Below are 20950 nucleotides of genomic sequence, written 5' to 3' on the forward strand. Positions count from 1 at the left end.
GCTTCAGTTCTGATTATTTTTGTCAAACACCGTGTTTGAAAATACTACCTTATGTTTAGACTCTAGATTATACCTAGAGCTGTATTTGTGCCCATTTCACAGCTGTGAAAAAAATGCAGATAAACTTTCTCAAGGGAAAAATCAGAATCGGGAATAAATATCACACTTGATTTTCTTTGCTGTTTAATCTTAAGTAGCGAAGTTACAAAAATGTGTGGCTGTAATTCAACATAGAAACGTTTCTAAACTAGATTATTATGGGTAAAGTTCCAACTTCGGAATATTATACATTAAAGTCCTTTAGCGCCGTCTGTGATGGGTATTTCCTCGCTGTCTGTCAACTTGAAGTCTCTTTCAAAACAAACATTAAAGATTCCGTCGTTCGACAAGAAGGGAACGAATTGTCCCGTCACTCCATAAGGTAAGTAATACCTACGTAAGAACATACGAGAAACTAAACCACATCCATCGTCTCTTGGAGGGTGCATGCCACCAATTTCAAATTCATAGGCGTTTATGACCCTAACGTCGATTTCTTCTTTAAGAAAGTTTCTCGCATCAAGTTCAACGCGGAACGTGTCATCACTATCCGTAACTTTTGCCATTCCAGAGCTATCATAAAATTGTTGTGTCAGAGGCCGAAATGTATATGTTCGGTAATAGTAGTGAGAAGGATATAAATCTTCATCTTTTACAACTCTAACAAAACACTGATCTAAGAGAACAGCATCATAATCGAGATTCGTATACCAGTTATCAGCTACGCGAGCAGGTCCAGCAGCAGCCATTATTCCGGGCTACCCAGTTTAATCTAAACGTCTTCCCAATTAATCCGAATCCGAGAGAGGTGATGTTTGTAACACGCCGGCAAGCAATCGAGTTTAAATACTCCTACAAAAGTTCCATCAAACTTACGTAATGTCCTGTGTCTTCATTTGCATTACTAAAAACGGTGCAGTTATCAGCGCTAAAGCTTTTTCTTTCTTTCTTTTGGTGCTTATTGCACAGGTTTCTTTTGATGAGGACTACAATCTAAGTGTCTTGCCTCCTTTACGCATGATATATTCTTATTACAATTAAGAATGCATATAAACAACAAATGAAAGAATTTACATCACAAAGAGGGGAAAGTACATACAGAGCGAGGGTGGGAATCAAACCCACCGCCTCAAGTGTGTGAAGCAATCGCTTAGACCACTCGGTCACTGAGGCCCCTAAAGCTTTTTATTGGGGTCTCCGTGACTCTGTGGTAGAAGCTTCATCTTCTAAGCCGGAGGTCGTTGGTTCGATTCCCACCGGTGCCCTGGGTGTTATTTCCTTCTCTTGTGCTGTAAATCTTTCCTGTTTGCGTCCAGAGGCAAGGCGCTTAGTACGCAGTCCTTTATGTGTGTCAAACTGTGTAGTTTCTGAATAAATAAATCAATTAATAAATAAGCATTTTATTTATTTATTTTGTTTGTGCAGAAGTTTAACAGTTTTACATACATCGAGGATTGCGTACAAAGCACCTTGCCATCGTACACACACAGGAAATATTTAAGGCACAAGAGAAGGAAATAGCACCTAGAGCAGCGGCGGAAATTTAACACATTTTAACTTTTAGTGCTGCTAAAAATATTTTACGTTTTACATCTTAAAAATAATTGTATTGGCGAGAAATAATATAACTTCAAAACATAATAAAACCATTTTATTGAAATATTTTGAACAACTAATTTCCTGTGGTTAGTTTGCGCATAGGGTACATTCGGAAACAGGGATCTGTCGCCCCAGTGCCGCCAAGCGTTCGCAAGCGAAAGATTTCCTATACGTTTTCAAAAAAAGACTCTACCGTTTGCTTGCGGTGGCACCGGTGCAACCGATCCCTGTTTCCAAAGGTACGAGTATCCCATGGCCCATTATGACTATGTATATACTCAACGTATTTAACATACAGTGAACCGGCCCAGTCAGGTCTTGGTTTACTTGTTTGTTTTAGTTTATTTCTTTTATTTTTGGTTTTCAAATAAGCTTATATGAACAATGTAATAGTGTTGTTAATAGCAGTCATTTTATAGTGCTACACGGTACAAATAGCATAAGAAGTCAGTATGAATTTGTAGCACAAAGAGAAGGAAATAACGCTCAAGGAGTGGGAAGCGAACCCGCGGCTTTTGTGTTATTGGAAAGAGATAAAATGGAGGGAGTGAAGACTTTCATTCGTGAAGCAAGGATCCCAAGTCACGTGATAGATTTTAAAGCAAAGCATTGGAAGAAATCAGGTTTCTTTCACAAAACGTGACAACCATTCATCATCACGTGACAACCATTGAGTCACGTGAATTGGGGCCTGTGCCTCAGCTTTTGCTAAGCATGTAATTGGACTTTCTCCCTCCATTTATTAATTCCTGTTCTAAGATTTGTATTGGTATTCAATGCCATCTCTCAAGCTTTAATGAAGTTTATGTACTTGCGCCTCGCCTGTGTTACATACCACAATAAAATTTGAAGCATTAAAAAAAATTTCGTTTTATGTTCGAAGTTAAGTAAAAAAAATGTTTGCATGAACATTGATATAAAACGTTTATGTTTCAGAAATACAATGAAAGAGTATAAAGCGAAGGTAGTAGCATTAATGCCTGAATAATGCAAAACAAAGAAAATTGCCTTCGCGCAGTACAGAAGGTTACGGGTTCGATTTCCGCCTTTTTGCCCTGGGTATTATATCCTTTTCTTTAGGATATACAAGGTGTCCAGCAAAGGATTCCCTGGTTTCAAAATTAAATATCTCGAAAACAAAGGACGATATTGGAATAAAATAAACGATATGTTTATTGTGAAACCCATAAAAATCATATACAAGAACTTGTAAGTTAATTTTTAGAAGTTCCAACAGGTGGCTCTGCTCGCTGTAATTGCAATAAAAGTCTGCATAAATAGTGCTGCGAAGAGGTTGGACGATACTTTCTAGCGTATATGTAACCATATCTGAGAGACTAAACTACTGCTGAAACAACAAAACTCTTTACAGCACTATTTATGGAGACTTCTATTGCAATTATATTGTGCAGCGCCACCTGTTGGCAGTTTTTAAACTAATTTCCGTATTCCTGTATATGATTTTTATGGGTTTCACAATAAACATACGGTTTATTTTATTCCAATATCGTCCTTGGTTTTCGAGACATTTAATTTTGAAACCAGGGAGTCCTTTGCTGGACACCCTGCAATTTTAAATAATACTTATATACATCAGAACTGCAGGAATAGGGTGTAATCCGAGGACAGTAGTAATATTGCCGAAAAAAGTGCAAACAAAGAACAAAGAAAATTGCCTTCGCTCAGTAAAGGAGGATGTGAGTTCGATTTTTACCGTCACCCTGCATGTTACTTCCTTCTTTTGTGATTCAAATTTAATTATGAGTCGTTCTGTCTGTGACGTGTAGAATTCACTGTAGAACACCGTAAAATGTCTGAAATAATGTTAATTATAATAACAATAATTATTACTTCTAATAGTAGTTGTAATAGTATAATAGTAATAATCATAATTGCAATAAGAATAATAACAAGAAGAATTATGACTTGTATTGTGCAGATTACAAGGCAAAAGAAAGTCTTTGAAAAAAGTCTTCAACATCAATGAAACAGAAAGACTAAAGCAATATGGACTCTGCATTTGAATTGGTGGTGTCTTACCCTAAATGGTACAATAAGTGAAACGTATATGACTTGAAATCTAGCAGCAGGTTTGAACTATAATGTAGTCTCTTGATGGATAAATTATAAAAATCTTATATGGTTGCAAAAAAAGAAAAAGAAAATCATGCGGCTAAGAGGTCAAAAACAGCTGCTCCGGCAGCTGACTGTGCTCAGTATGTAAGTGGCGGGATCAATTCTCGCCCGTGTCACAGCTGTAATTTTCCTCCCTTTGTGATGTAATCGTTCCTGGGAGTCCTGGCGCTAGGTTCACAGTCCTCTAATATTTTTGAAATTAGTTAGCTTTTTGTCAGGCCCGTCAACGCACCCCGTCCCCTTACTATTTTGGGAAATTAATGTATTTATACGTACGTAGACGTGGTTTTCACTGTTTTTGTATAATTTACATTGAGAATATCCCGCTCGCCTTGTCTAGTGGTCAGAGGAGCCTGACTGCGATGAGGAGGACCCAGGTTCAAATCCCACAGGTCGGGAACTTTCTCTCTACTGTCCTTTCTTTGTGTGAATGTGTTGAGAATGGTCAACCTATAAACGAATCCTTATGGCATGCGTGGATGTCGGATTTCACTCCAAATTCAGGTACAATTGAAAAAGTGATGCAGCGCACCCCAAATTGCCAACCCAGCTGGTACAAGACAACAACAACATTGAAAATATACTTTTCACCCCCCAACCTTACCCCGGAAAAATTCGCTGCTTCTTGTATCGAGTAGAACAGAGTAGAAAGAGCCGTTTGAAACTTTTTGAAAGAGTTTAAAAAGGAAAATATATATAAAAAAATGACAAAATGGTTAATATCACAATCTTGTACTACGATCTTTGCTTTCAGAAACGGGGAGGGGAAGTGATTGTTATGAAACGTTGTGTGACTCATTTCGAGTTCTTAGCTGAAAGTTTACCTTGATTTTTAATACACAATACACAAATTCTGAAAAATTCATACCTATACTGGTTTTGCGGGAAAGACAGACTGCATGAAAACAAAGAGATTCACTCCTTCAAGAAGAACAAATTGGTGTCAATCAGATAATGTAAAATGGTACAACTGGGGCCTCAGTAGTCGTGCGGTCTGAGTGACTGCTTGACATAGGCACACTTGAGGCGGTGGGTTCGACTCCCACCCTCGCTCCGAATGTACTTTCCCCTCCTTGTGATGTAAATTCTTCCATGTGTTGTTTATATGTCTAATAAAAAATATATCATGCGTAAGGGAGGCAAGGAACTCAGATTGTAGTCCTCGTCAAAATAACCTGTGCAATTAAGCATCAAAAGAAAGAAAGAAAGTGGCATCCGAGGCCTCGGTGGCGCTGTGGTAGAAGCTGTGTCTTTTAAGCCAGAGGTGTGGGTACGATTCCCCCTCGCCCTGGGGGTTCTTCCATTCTCATGTATTGTAAATCTCATCAAAAACAACCCTGTTGTGAAAATTTCCCCGCCAAGAAAACCCTTAACTTTTCCGTACAAAAAAGAAGGCCTTCACACATCCTAAACCCAAAAACCCTCAGCCTTAAAAAGTTATGATATCTAGTTTGCCCGCCAAGTATCTCTGCCAAACTATCATCCTCCCTCTTCTCCTCTTTCATCACACCTACTTCCATTAAAACCTCCTTCCACCTTCAACTCCTCAGAAATATTAATAGATCCTTTAAATTGTTTATCTTGTTTGGCGGGAAGCTTTTTGCTCACCAAGCAGCCACTTCACTTTGAAAAGCTTCCCGCCAAACAGGATAAACAATTTAAAGGATCTATTAATATTTCTGAGGAGTTGAAGGTGGAGGAGGTTCTAATGGAAGTAAGTGTGATGAAAGAGGAGAAGAGGGAGGATGATAGTTTGGCAGAGATACTTGGCGGGCAAACTAGATATCATAACTTTTTAAGGCTGAGAGTTTTTGGGTTTAGGATGTGTGAAGGCCTTCTTTTTTGTACGGAAAAGTTGAGGGTTTTCTTGGCAGGGAAATTTTTACAACAGGGTTGTTTTTGATGAGATATCACATCTTTTTGCATTGATATTATGTACACGTAACTATTTAAAAAATATCACAGTTCGTAACTTTAAGCAGATGAGAAATAAAAGCAAAGGTTTCCTATTATACTGTTTTTATTAAGCACGTTGTGGGAGGGGGGAGGAAGTGACCTTATAAATGTGTTAACCACATATGAGGGGGGCGTGACCTTAGGTCAGTCTTCAAAGGGGGTGCAGAGCCTGAAAGTTTGAGAACTTCTGTTCTACACCACTAACTAAAATGATATCACATCTGCGAAAGTAGAAATTTGATAAATAGAAAAGATCAGGGTTAAATCAGTTTTTTTTTGGGAGGGGGGGGGAGCTTGAAAACTTTCAAAACATGAGAACTTGAACTCTTCCCCTTTCCCGCTTGGTTCAAAACGGTTTCTGTATCTTTACTTTACTCGTCTTTTTGTTACCATAAAGACTGAACAAAACAGTTAATAAAATTCGTGACTGATAAAGATAGCGACTTATTGATCGATATGATTGACACTTGACTGGTCTATGTTCATTAGAATGAAACTTCAACATACGGACAACATACGGACCATTAAATTAAGATTGTAATTTTGGAAGTAACTTCATCTCAAAACAATGTAAGTAAACGTCCGTTTACGTAAAAGATTAGCAATCAAAGTCGCATCTAAAGCAAAATTTATCATAAAAAAACTATGATACTTTGTTGTGAACGAACTAGAGTTAGATGAACTATGTAAGCTCGTCCGTATTTTCAAAGTTTTTCGGTCGGAGAAGGGCATAGGATTTGAAATTCAATGCATTTTATAGGAAAAAAGCATCAAAATATATACAGTCGTCCCTCGCTACTTCGCGCTTCGACTTTCGCGGCTTCACTACATCGCGGTTTTTTTTTTTTTTTTTTTTTTTTTTTTTTTTTTTTTTCAATTATAGCAATGAGCCTTTTTTATGTTCTCGTGTAAATTTTTTCTTACAAGAGAATTACAAATTATGTCTTTTAAGTAAGGTAAGCTCTTCTTAGGTACTGCAGTTGTACTACACTGTAAAAAAAAACTGTAAATTTTGAAGAAGTTATCCGTATTTTTTACAGAAAAAAACTGTTCGTAATAAAATACAGGATTTCTCTGTTTTTTTGAATCTGTAACCTGTTATACTTTGTTTTTCTTCGAATCTTCGAAATTTCGCCCGCGTGTTTGGATTTTGGTTCTCGTGCTAGAGTTTTTGATCTTATATTTATTTAAAGCGAGTAAGTCTTAAATCGTTTGCAACTTCCATTTCATTGCATCCTAATCAATATTTTATTATTATGTTTTTTTGTCATCTGTTACAGAGGCATAATCGGAAATTTACTTTTGTATACATGTATTTCGTAGTAGTATAGTAAATATTGAAATGTATTCATGAAAGTATAGTTTCATTTTTTAATCTTCATAAAATAATAAATCAGCTTGAATAAATTATAAAAATACGGAAGATTTCTGTAAAATAAACGGAAGAAAACTGGCGTCCTGGCTGACAGTTTTTTTCCGTAAATTTTACAGATTTTTTTTACCGTGTAGTCGAGGGAGTGGAGGTTTAAAATCGCCGAAGAAAGTTTATCTCAATTTAATCCTAAACTCTAACTGCAAAGTATAAATCACTGTATTATTACTACTGAATAAATACATCTCTAATGACGTTCAACAACGTACTAGCTTTTTAAGCTGTATGCGTAATACCTTTGATGAGGACAAATGTAGAGGAAGAAAGGGAGCACATATGGTCACTAACTGGAAATTAATTCATTATTGAACAAGTTGAAGTTGAGTTATTATCATAGGTTAGTAATAGTGTGTAAGAACTGCATGTGTGTGTGTATACTTTATTTCTCTATATATAATTAATGTGATATCGATTCCGTCTAATATATCTCGTTTTCTGATATTTTGTGCAATATATTAAGTAATACAAATATAATGTTGGATAAGGGTGCTGTTTCATGTCTAGGGGGATCTAACTATGTTAAAAACCTATTTAAATTGTCGTCAGTAAGTTTTATGCCCTCTAAGTAGGAAAATATTCGGTTTATAAATACAGAATCCTACTTCGCGGAAATTCAGTTATCGCGGTGAAGTCTGGAACGAATTAACCGCGATAAACGAAGGTTAACTGTAATTGCATTATTTTTTTAGAAAACCTGAGAGGTCAATTGCCCCCCCCCCCCTCCCCTCCCGTTATTGCCCAAATGACGGGTCTGCATGTAGGTATATTGAAATCGTGAAATGGGGAGTGTCATGAAGATAATATTACAGCTTTCAACAAGGATTATAGTAAACGATGAATAAACTGAAATGGAATTTGTAGCTACGTAATGCAATTTTCAAAAAAGTCAGCATCACTTTAAACAAGCAATAAATATTGATTTCCTAGAATAGAAAACCCAAAAAATTAAATTTTTCGTTATAGAAGCAGTAAAGAGAAGTTGTACCAACATTTGAAATAATTAATCTTAATAAAATACAGGCTTCTTGAATCTTTGGTGAAGCAAAAAGTTTAGCATATTGAGCAACAGAAAGAAAAACCACAAGTTTAACTCATTGAAATAACTTGAGCTAACGGAACTATTGTAGTATCGTATCTTAATACCTTACAATTAGAATGTTTATTGCCGAATGAATACTAATTGAAATCAAATCATTTGTTTTATCAATTTCATTAACGTATGATAGTTTGATAAGAAAAACGATAAATCGCTTTTAGATAATGACATGTTGACTATTAGAACTTATTTTTCTAAACGCAACGATGGACTGAATTTACAGCACCTGTTTTCGAGAATTCTAAATTGAAATCAGCATTAGAAGCAATAAAATGACGAAATGACTATATTTGTCGAAAACACGATAAGGCAGAAAATTTAAACATTTTTTTAGAAGAAATAACGCATGTTAGAAAAGGAATTTTTACTCAACACTGCTAAGTTGTCGCTGTATTTCGACACTTTATTTTAATTACTATTTGATTAACTTAACTGTTATTGAATGATAATTGGGAGAAAGTAAATGAATGTGTGGGAATGCATCAAATCTGATTTTGAGTTATATATATACTATTTATAAGTAGTTTTATGTCCTTGTGGCCAACTACCGGAGACTAGCCGACTACTGGAGCACTTACCCTACTTTAAATTCCCTATTTTAAATGTGTCAGAAGATCTATGCATGGCCACACTTGCTTCGCTTACGCTTCAGCGTTAGGGTAAATTAGTGATTTTCAAACTTTACTTACTCCAGTCCATGATGTCCCTGGGGGTTGAAATTTTGAAGATGTCCTGGGGGCTGTTACAGGGGGGAAGGGGTATACACGCAACTGTACTCAACGTCAAATCGTAGATATCACAAATTTGCTACATCACGGATATCACAAATTTGCCACAGCGACTGCGCATGAACGCGAACTTAGATCATTTCAAAAGTCTTGCTTAAATTAATTGCAAAATTTTTGTCTGTTAACAAATTACTGCAAAACACGGATATCCACACACATATTTCATATATTTTCAATTCATAATGCGTTATGTTTGTGAAAAAGGCATTAATTTAGAAAATAAGCAAACCAATAAATAAGTGCTATTTTTCGCTTTCAATTATAAAGTTAAGATGTATCATATTCATATGCGTACAGTTTCATATAATATGTAACGCAAAATATTCTTTCAGTTTCACTGACATTTAACATTTCTTCCACCTCAAATATATCAAAACTGAAAAACAGGAAGGAAAGAAATTTCGTATCAACAAAACTGGGCCGGGGGGGGGGGGGAGTGTATTCTGATCTCATTCATTAATTTGTTTCTATGCTTAAATATAAACAAACATAGAATCTTAAAACAGAAAGCCCAATGATATAAGTTCGCGCGCATGCGCAGCAGTCGCTGTGGCAAATTTGTGATATTCCGCGATTTAACGTCTACTTGCAACTGTTGGATCTGTTTTATTAGTCTTGATTGAATTTCATTTCCTAAGAGAACTTTTGAATAACTGCTAGATCTTAGATCTTTTCTAGCCTTGCAATTGCAGTCAGAGATTAGCAAACCCTATGAACTGAGAGTCACTACATAGGAATTTAGGGGAAATTAGTGATTTTCAAACTTTAATTACTCCAGCCCATGATGTCCCTGGGGGTTGAATTTTTGTATATGTACTCAATGGCCCCTCAAGAATATGTATACAAAAAATCATTGCCATAGCCCCCCGGGGGGCTGTGACAGAACCCCGGGAAGGTACAATTTGGGGGATAAAACGAGGGGGAGGGGGGTCAAATGGCACAAAAGGCACATCAGTAGGGCACAAGGAATGTTTGTGCGAAATTTCAGCTTGATTTCTTTTTTCGTCTGGGCTGTAGCCCTGTCAAAGAAAGCGAAAACTTTCTTGAACAGCGATTTTATAACTTTAATTCCTCCTTCCCCTGATGATCCAGAGGATTGTATTTTGGTTTACGTCGTCAGGGGCCACTAGAGATTGAGTGTACCAAAAATCAACTCCGGGGGTCTTCATGGGGCTGAGATACAGAGGGGTGAAAAACCCAAAAAACCCCAACTTATTCTGTCGTGTAAACTTGTCTTGGTCGCTTTTATTTTCTTTCGTCTTTGACGGTGGATTTGCTTTTGCTGGCTGCTGACGTTTGGTTTCCTTGGCGGCCGGTACGCTCCCGCGTCCCGTGATCTTTCATTTGTATTGTCCTGAGAATAAAATTTGGAAAAACGTTGTGGATTATTGGAGGTATAAAGCTTCTCCGCTGAGAATAGTTAAAGATCTACCTCAATGTGTGTTATCAAATCAGAGGCGTCTTATTCAAACCTACGAGTTCCAAAAAAATTCACCGGATAGTATAACCATTTAGGTCACTAACGACGTCTTAGCAGAGATTGCAATGGTTGTTGTATGCCTTAGATATTTTTTTATAACTCAGTCGTTTTTAGTGCTTCATTCGACTCGCTTGTGCAAGTGTCAAATGTCTTCTTTTGTCAGATCACTTATACCTACTGTTTTTGAAGAACCGATTAATTCAGATTTGCTTTACTATTTTGTCAGTTACGAGTTAAGCCACTTGTTGACTTGAAATGTTTCATAGTTTACACAAGCTCTCAATATTTATCGAAAATGAGAAGGTTGGGGCACAACAATTGACCACCTATTTTTTATGGTGTTTTGTGACTTGGAGCATCAGTTTATTTTCTTTAGGGATACTTTCGTCATATTTTGTTTTATTTGTTGTACATAATGTCAAGAAAAGACAGAAGAAAAATGTTTATTGTGGACTTGAAGCCTTAGACGTAGGTAGCTTAAGTTTACCTATTTAATAAGCTTTCAAATGTGATTATTAAAAAAGAATATTTTGAAATTTCTTAAAATTTGATAATTTTTAAAAATTTATTTTGATGAGCCTTGGTTTGTGAAATGTGAGTTGACATTTCATCTTACAAAATTTTTGCTGATCTCGTTTAAAACTTGTGATATTTTTCTAGTTTTCAAATGTTTCTATGTCAAAACCTAGGTTGATAATGTAAAGAACGTTACCTACAATTACAATGTTGAATTTTATTGATCACTCGAGACGTCAAGTGATGATAAAATCTTGAAAAATTGAAAAAAAAAGGTAAAAAATGGACTAAAAAACTTCTTTATACAGCTTGAAGCAGAGGGCAACTTGAAGCCTCAGACAGCAATAGGCCAGATCAAGTTTTCAACGTGTTTTCTGGATTAAAATGAGGTGGCTCATAGATGTGACCCGTAATGGTACAACAATGGGGCCATGGGGTAAGAATTCTCCTTCCTCTTCTATCCAACATAATTTTATTTTAAACATTTCAATAGAAAGACGATATGTGTAGCTACCATTGCTAAAGTCCACGAATTTTTAAATCAAGGATATACACGGAATTTTCATTGGAAATATCGAAAAATGTCCCATAGTTGGACAATTTCACGGTAGTGAATGAGAATATTATTGGTTAACTGTTTTTTTCAAGAGAAAATATTCTGAAGTGGTTCAGTGGCAAACAATCTGGCAATCTGATTGTTTACTTTCAGTCTATTTTTTCTGTTAATGCAATCTAGTTCTTTTCATTTTATCAACTAATAAAAAAAAGCCATGATTAATGAAAAGAGTTGGTCAGAAGCTCACAAACCACTATTTAAACATTTGAATTTACAGGTCTAACATGAGCAGCTGAAAAGATGTGACTAAAAAAAAATTGGCAAAGCTCATCCAACATTCAAAGGCATTATGTCTAAACTCACTTAGCTTGATTGATTAAATTAACGTGAGTTATTGATTGGTGAATGTAATTGGTTGACTGAACGTGATCAATTAATTGAAAGTAGCAAAATGAACATGCTGGTTGGATTCAATAAACATTATTGTTTGAATAGACGCGATTGAATGGTTGAATAGCTGTAAATGAACTCGATTTTTTGAGTATGATTGATATAATGAACGTGATATATAATTGAATGACGTGATTAATGTGATAGATTTAATTAATAAACGTGATTGATGAATTGAATGAAAGTGATTAACATGATCGATATTAATTGAATGAACGTGATTAATTTGTTCAATGAACGGAATTTATTGATTTGGTGAGCGTAATTGGTTGGCTGAACATGTGATCGATTAATTGAAAATAATCAAATGAACGTGATGGTTTGATCTGATGAGCATTATTGTTTAAATAAACGAGATTGCTTGAATGACTTTATTATTAGAGCATGATTAGTTGAACGTGACTTATGAACATGATTGCACATGACGGATTGAACATATAAAATTGATTGATTCAATGGACGTGATTGATTAATTGAATGAACGTAATGAACGTCATTGATTAATTGAATGAAAGTGAATAACGTGATTTATTGATTCGGTTAACGTTATTGGTTGACTGAACGTGATCTATCCATTGAAAGTAATGAAATGAACGTGATTGTTTGGTTTAATAAACGGAAATGCTTGGATGAACGTGATTGATAGATTGAATGACGGGATTAACGTGATTGATTTATTTAATTAACAAGATTCATTGAATCAGCGAACGTAATTGGTTTACAGAACATGATTAGTTAATTGAACAAAATTCTTTTAATTAACATTATTCATGTAATGAACATGGTGGATGTAATGAATGTTATTACTAATCCTCTAAAACCCCTTGCCTATAACTTTCAACACCACAGTTAACTCTCTTTTAAGGTAACCCTGTCATGCCGCAAAACAGCAAAAACCACGCCTACATACGTATAAATACATTAATTCAATCTCATAGTCTTGATTAAAATACATGCATGTAAATACATCAACGCAACTATTGTAATCTTATCAGCATCACATTTTTTCGTGCGAAACTGTCTCGTTTTGAGTAGAATAAGCTCGTGAGCTGTAATTTCTTTAAAAAATTTAGAGATTTAATTCCGCAAAACCTTAAGAAATTCTTAAGATGTTTAGGCATAACGTCTACAAGTAGTTTACAGAAATCTTCAGAACATCTTCAGAAAACTTGCTCACTTTGACTGCTTGCCACCCCGCTCGGTCCCTTACCCGCTCTGGCAGACTGGGGGGTAAATGCTTACTAATATGCCAATATACTGGATGAAATTCAACTCTTGGACAAAACTTTAAGGAGTGATAATACGCTTCAAGACAAATAACATCAAATGATAATTAAGCGTCTTAAACATCTTCCGAAGGAGATAAGCACCATTAGCTTCGGGTACTAAATTTCAAATCATTGTAAGAAAAACGGAAAAATTGGTCGCTAAAAACGGAATTGATTCACTAAAATGACTCTTTCACTAAAATGATTTTTTCACTAAAAACATCATTCACTAAAATGATTCTTTATGTCAGTGCTTTCTTGAAAATAAATTTGAAAGATGAAGTTCAAAAAATGCCGATAGAGAGTGCTTTAGACTTTTATTTTCTAACCGTTATTTTTTGAATCTCATTTAATGTTTTCTAATGCTTAGACTTAAACTTGTTGAGCTTTCTCTTACCTCACTTTCGACGAAATTTAAATCATTTGCATGTCTCTTACCAAACTACAATCCTGCCGAGTTTCTTGATTTCAGCTCTTTTCTTCTAGGTACATGTATTTTTTGGTGACAAAGTGTATTTCAACTTCTGAACACAGTTCAGTTTGCGCGACAAGCACTCCCAGCGATTCAGATTTTGAGCAATTTATTGAGATTCAAAAAATAACGGTAAAAAATAGTTGTTTGTTACTCCAAAGCTTAGAGCAGGAATCAGTAAATGGAGGGAGCAAGTACAATAATCGGCTTAGCAAAAACTTAAGCAAAGACCTGAAGTTAAATGACTCAAAAACAATGAATAGTTGACACGCTTTGCGTGAAACTAGCGAAAGAGCGCTGATTTTTCGCTTGAAAATGTATCACATGATTTGTATTCTTTGCTTCTCGAATGCAAGTCTTCACTCCCTCCATTTTATTTCTTCTCAATGCTCCTAAGTCCAAAGCTCTCTTCATAGACAGTTTTTGAACTTAATCTTTAACGTTTATTTTTAAGAAAATAATAACATACAGAATCATTTTTGAGAAAAGCGCAAACGAATCGACCAATTTTTACGTTTTTTTACAATGATTTGAAATTTTGAACCCTAAACAGTAATAGCACCTATTGCCTTTGGAAGATGTTTGTACCCTTAGTTTTTTTTTTAATGTTATTTTTCGTGATACGTATCATCCCCCTTAAAGTTTGGGCCAACAGTTTAGACTCACCCATATGTAATCTCTCTTCATTGCAAAAAATTTTAATGTACCTCATGATCACTTTTGTTTTTTAGTCAGCTCTGGATCTTCGAGTCCAAAGAATAGCTATGTGTCACTTTTGAATTCAGTTAAAATAGAGCACGTTCAGATTTGCTACGATTTGAATTTCTGCCGTTTCTTTCGATTGACCAAATTTGTGAGAACAGTTAGTTCTATTTCGAGCTGTGAAATTTCGAGTGAATCTTTTGAGTTTTGAAAACTGGCCTGCTTCTAATTGTATCATTTCAAAAGTGAATGAGATGAGTCTTGTTGAGTATGTCCAATTTCGAGTTGTAATAATTCTTGAGTACTAAGTGAAACATTTTACTATTACTGCAGGGTCGTTCCATGCGAAATGAGCAAATCAGCTGTGGCTGACATGTCACAGATTTCAATGCAATTTTTTATATAGGTAAATCCTGCATATATATGAGGGAATGCAAAGTAAGGAAGTTTGAAAACTGTTTGTTGCTTTGTTATTGAAATTAGAAGTTGATGCTTACGCTAAGTCTAAATTTTCAGATTTCATGGCAGCCAGTTTGTGACTCAATAACTCCGTAAGTTATAAACGTACACTTAAAAAATAAATATTTTCATTCTATAAACAAACCTCTTTTAGGAAAGAGGAAAGTAAAATTTATTCGGAACTTTTTTTGAATTTGAGACATTAACAAAGATTGAAAACTTGCCAATTTACTTCAGATTTCAAATCACTCTTCTAGTTCTTTTAAAGAAAAAATAACAGCAAAAAGGATTCAGATTGAAAAACTATCTATAACTAACAGTCTGCTCTAGTTAGTAATTATTTTTGAATTCCTTGATAATGAAATCATACTTCAAAAAATCGAAATTTTCATTTTTTCCTCTATTTTAGATGCTTGTTTGAACATGAGGGAATGTCCTTAAATTGCTCATTTTTTACGTAACATATTGAAGTGTCTTTTAAATAATACTAAATTTTAATCATTGGAACCAGCGTATTTTTGTTACCAGAGTAACTTGAACTAAGGTAAAATTCCATTATTTACGGCTATTTATTGTAAGTTTAGCAAGACTTAACCATATCTTTCATAGTTCATTTTCTCAAAGTATGTTTATGAAGTACTTGCTAAAATGTTTCCCTAATTATTGGGAAGTATATAATAATCCAGTATGCATAATTAAATATAATTGTGCCACTGAAATTTGAATTTTCCTCTTTCCATGGTATAGGAAAAAATGACTAAAGTTTTTATAAAACTTATCATGTCAGCATGACTAAAAGAACATACTGAGTTTAAAGATTAAGAAAGAGGACAATCTCGTCTAATTCTCAGTAGCATTTGAGATTGGGCTATGAGTTTGAGGAAATTTGTTTTATCCATGAATAAGTATATTTGACGAAATACACCCATTTATTTCAACCGTCCTGGTGCGACGTTCTTTGAAACAAAAGAATTCCTTTGGTAGCGAAACTCGTCTATTTTAGTTAAGCTTTTCTGTCCAGAATAAAACTTGCCATTTAAACAACATTTGCCACACAATGAATCTGATTACCTAGTATCTGATTACCAACATGTTCCAAATTCAGCTCCTTGATACATTCTGAGTAAAAAATGCAAAAATCATGAGTCTCGCGTTTTTGTAGCACATTTTTCAAGATTAATTTTTGTGACTGATTTGTTCCCTGTCTTGCCATTTATTTAATACCGAATTCAGTATTTTGGAAGTTCTTTTGTTATTGCTTGTTTTTATCTTACTTCTACTGCATACTGTTAATATCTTAAGCATGAGAAAAAAATAACACTTACTCTACTCTAATTCATTTTTTGCACTACTTGTGATTGATAAAAAAAATCGTTTGTTTTGAGAAATACTTCGTTGCATTTATTTTCATTTTAAAACGGGTATGTCATACAAAGTTATAATCATTTTGTAAGACTGTGCAATCAACTTCTGAAAAGTGCAAATGAAGTGCTTTAAATAATTTCAACTGTTCTAGACTCTTTGAAGATTATTTAAGTTTTTGAAATTTCTTGGAAAGTTCTTCAATTTTGTCTCTTATTAAGAAAATAACGTATGAGTTGTCCAAATAGCTAGAACATTACTCTTTCTTTCTTATATTCTGAATCTCTACACGATTTCTTTTAAACAATTTTGTACAATTTGTGTACTGTAGGGCATTTGATGAAAAGGGGAAGGGGATGTTGGAGAAGTGATCAAAAACAAACTACACTAAATGCCGATATGAGCAAATGACGATGTGCTTCTCATTTTTCCTCTCTATCGATTAATGAAAATGATCTGTAGAGCAAGCAATTTTTATTTTGATTTATCTTGATTTGCAAAAGAATGCATAACTTTTAAAAGACTTTGTTTGCCGATTTTTGTTCATATTTTTATAGTCTCAATTACCCCATATAAGGCCTCAAAATACAGATTTTTATGTCTATTTTCAAAAAAATTTCCCGGGGGAGAAACCCACGGACCCCCCCCCCCCTCCCAATTACGGACGTTCTACATCCGACTTGAAGGGACACTCTCCTGTTATCCTTACCACTTCAAGGTGAATAAAAAAAAATAAGAAGAAATAAAAATAACAACAGTCCAGTGGAATCATTCAAAATCGAGACAAAAAACATCTGCTATGTTAATATTTTTTATGCATGTATATGTGTCTATATGTATGCGTTATTAGGGCAATGTGCGAATCCGGGCCCTCCCGAAAAAAATTTCTGAATACGGCCCTGCTCACCCCATGACTAATCCAGTTCAAAATTGGTTGAAACGCGGCAAGTAAGGTTTGGCGAAACAAGTTAATTTCCTGAAACGTTGTTGTGCCATACTTGCACTCACCATTTTCTTCTAACTCGATATTTTTCACTTTGCCACAGAGGGCTGACAATGCTGAAACGAACTATATCAATTGTGGTGTAAAACACCCTGAAAAGACACCAAATATGTGACATTCTTGTTTGATTGCATGAACTTTATAAATAATGTAGATCATGCATTTATTTTTTGAAGATTTCCGAAAAAAACATTTAAATGATAGTTTTTGTTCAGTAACGAACGTATTTCATGTGATAGGTCCAAGTACGAGCTAAAGAAACTGTACACTGGCACTAACACACATTAAATAGCTTTTAAAAAAAAGAGCCATGTCCTCCCACCTCCCCGTAAGAATGCACTTGCAAATATGGCCTCTGCTCACTTAATGACAAATGATTTACCAGAGAGTTTTTGTGTTCCATTTTCCTAAAAATTTTCCAGAAGTACTGACGTTTTTTTTTTTTTTCCCTATAATTTTGAGTCTTGTGAAGTCTGAAAAAGAAAGTAAATCAAATTTTGAAACTCAAAATGAAAAATAAATCGAAATAATATTTTCCTAGTCAGCAGAAATAATTTCCTTTGTTACCTTTTTATTCATTTTTTCTTAGAAATTTATCCTTTACTGTTCAAAAATTCTCTCCTTAGAAATCTCTGATAATATCCAGGTATTTAAACGAGTGTCATTCTAAGTTTGTTTCTCGAAGTCTCTATGAATGTAGCATTGCAAATAAAACTCCGATTTTTCTTTTGTTTATTCATTTCTCTTTTTGAATTTATGTTCAAATTTTTTTTAATTTTTAATTTCTATTTTCATTAGTTTTTTTCTATTTAGTTATTTATTACTATTTTTTAATGATATAGCGACAGATGGTACAGTAGAAACGAACTGTTCTTACAGTAACTGTCAAATAATCATTTCAGAGTCATTTTAAATGGTCTAAAATGTAAGGTTCTACTACCTGAAATTAACTACCAATGTATATTAACAATTAATACACTATATTCGAAAGAGATTTGCAAAAATACTTTTACTACAAAAACTTGATAACAGAGGACGCCACACATAAAATATATTTTTCATTGATATAACAGATATTAGGTATTGGTGGAAAGTAGAAGTTAAAATAAATCCTCAGAGAGAGGTTTTCTTATAAAAAAAAATTTCTTATAAATTAAATTCTCCAATAAACAGAAATTCTACGTAACTTTCTACATTTAGTTTGCGATTTTTTCTTGTGAATCAAAGTTCTGCCTAGTAATCTTTGCAATTTCCTTGCAGGAATGAGTTTTAGAATGCTGTTTTAAAAATACAAAATGCTCTGAACACTTTTATATTCATCGTCAAAAATGTTCATTCATGTCGTAAGTTAAAATAAAAAATATGCTTTTGTGTTTGTTATAGAATTGCAATACCAGTGGTTGTTACTTTTACAGATTGGAAAATATAGATATAACAAATAGAGAAGAAAATTAAAAATTTTTAAAAAATGCTAAAGGAAGGGGGGATTTCTGGGGAAAAGTATCTTAATATCTTTACGCATTAAACATCTCTCTAACATTAACTTAGTTAATATTAAGCTTATTTGTATTTTAAATAATTTGTACAATTAGTCAAATACATACGGGGCAAAGTGAAATAGTTTGTTTCATTTACTCACTCAATCATTTAATATAAATCACCTACGTTTTCATTTATTAATTCATTCATTTACATTCCTTCATTTAGTAATGACTATCCTTCATTTAGTAATGACTTCATTTAGTAATGACATCAACTATTTATTCATTCATTCACTTATTTTCTTATTCAATCATTCTTTTACTCGATCATTTATTTTTCTTCATATGTTAATTGATTTATTCATTTATTGTTGTTTGTTTGATTTCTGCATTGTTGTACCCAGTTTAACTTGCATTGAGAATATCCTTGTTGCTTCATTAGCGCTGGTCATTGTACCAGTGAATTTGATTCATTACAGCCGGGAGTGAACGCTGATTGGTTTCACCAAGTCACAATCTCAGTAAAGGTTTTTGGATAACTTCGCTAGTTTCATATCGCTAGCTACTATCACTTTAAAGAGACATTCAGAACCTTCAACAGCTTAACGCACTGCACTCTCATGCGAGTCATGCTGTCATCCAAGTTTCTGTCGCCTCTTTTAAAGTGGTGCCGAATAGGGAAGTTTTCGATTTTTCAATTTTATTTTTATATGATACAGTAACTTGTATGAACATCATAGGTGAAAAAATTTTTGCGATACGATAAGTAGTTTTTATTAAATTAATTTTTAAAGTTCAAACCATTGTGACGTCAAATTGCACAGGAAGTGTGACATCGAATATTTATTGGGGGTGGTTACATAATTTTTTTTTCCATTTAATGGAAAAGTCCCCTTTTATATTTGCTTATACTGGTACTCTTACCCTCATTTAAATAACACATTGTAACAAAAATCAACATAATATGCGAACAAAATCAAATTTTATAAGTCTCGTATAGGTTTCACGAGAAATGTGTTAGTAAAACCCTCCCTGATACAAAAATCTGGTGACGGCATTGTTGATTCTGACATTTCTTTCAGTCCATTTTTATGATAAAAGTGTAAATGAATCACTGGGGGGAGGTGATATCCAAACATTTTTTTGAAGGGGCCTCCTGAAGTTGAAAAGTGCCCCCCCCCCCCTTGTCCTTACACTGTTTCACTAACAAGTTTTCATGACTTTACTTTTTAGATGATTTTGAAGATCCTCTTTAGACCGATTAATATACTTTTAAGTACATAAATATTATTATTCACAGGCTTATTCACCCCCTGTTCAAAATATATTTTTGAACAGGGCCGTAAAATATCTACAACATTTCAAAAAAATTAAATGCTAAATCCTGGATACTTTCACAGAGATGCTATAAAATGAGCGGTTTTAATAAAGAACATTGTTTTAATGATCATAACATAAGGGCATGGTTATTAAATAGGCTTGCTAGACGTCCCGGTTTGCCCGGGACGGTTCCGGTTTTCAGACAAAATTCCGGAATTCCGGTCGGTTTACTTCACGTCCTGGTAAAAGATAAATTTGTTTCACCAAAAAGGTTTAAAAATAATTGAGTGTGAAGGATTATTTAGAATGATTACTTTATCATTTGTAACATTGACTTATAAAATTAGAGTCGGATTAGTTTGTGAGGATTTTTACAACATGATGTAAACCAAAAAAGTCTTATAAAATGAAAAGTATATCTAAATAATGTTCAATTTTTTTATTTCTCATTCAAAGTATTTTTCTAGCTTCAAATAAAGTTCAAATATTTACATCTCGGAAATGAAATGTTCAAAGTTTATCTGCTTATGTCATTTTTTATTACATCTGTTTTATGTTCATAGTTAGTAACCATTTATTCATAGCACTGAGAATAAAATGCCGTACACTCCAAAAATCATCCGCAGGTGTGTACCCTTTTGAATACTTGACACGGGGGGGGGGGGGGGGGGACCATCCATTTCGGTGTCCCGGTTGAACATTTCAGAAATCTGACAAGATTATTATTAAATAAACTCATACCTCATTTGAGTTTTTTTAAATTAATTTATATTTTAACCATAAAATATTATGTAATTGTAAAAATCATAGCTTTATAACATATAAGCTTAATTGG

The 20950-nt window shown here is 34.1% G+C and overlaps 1 protein-coding gene across 1 annotated transcript; it reads right to left on the minus strand.

Moving 5' to 3' along the window:
- Window positions 1-290: 290 nt before the first annotated feature.
- LOC129218217 (alpha-crystallin B chain-like) lies at window positions 291-788 on the minus strand. Its single transcript, XM_054852437.1, has one exon. It carries the CDS (start codon window positions 786-788, stop codon window positions 291-293), a length of 498 nt encoding a protein of 165 aa, XP_054708412.1.
- Window positions 789-20950: the final 20162 nt, after the last annotated feature.

This window comes from Uloborus diversus, chromosome 3, assembly GCF_026930045.1.
Source record: "Uloborus diversus isolate 005 chromosome 3, Udiv.v.3.1, whole genome shotgun sequence".
NCBI lineage: Eukaryota > Metazoa > Arthropoda > Arachnida > Araneae > Uloboridae > Uloborus > Uloborus diversus.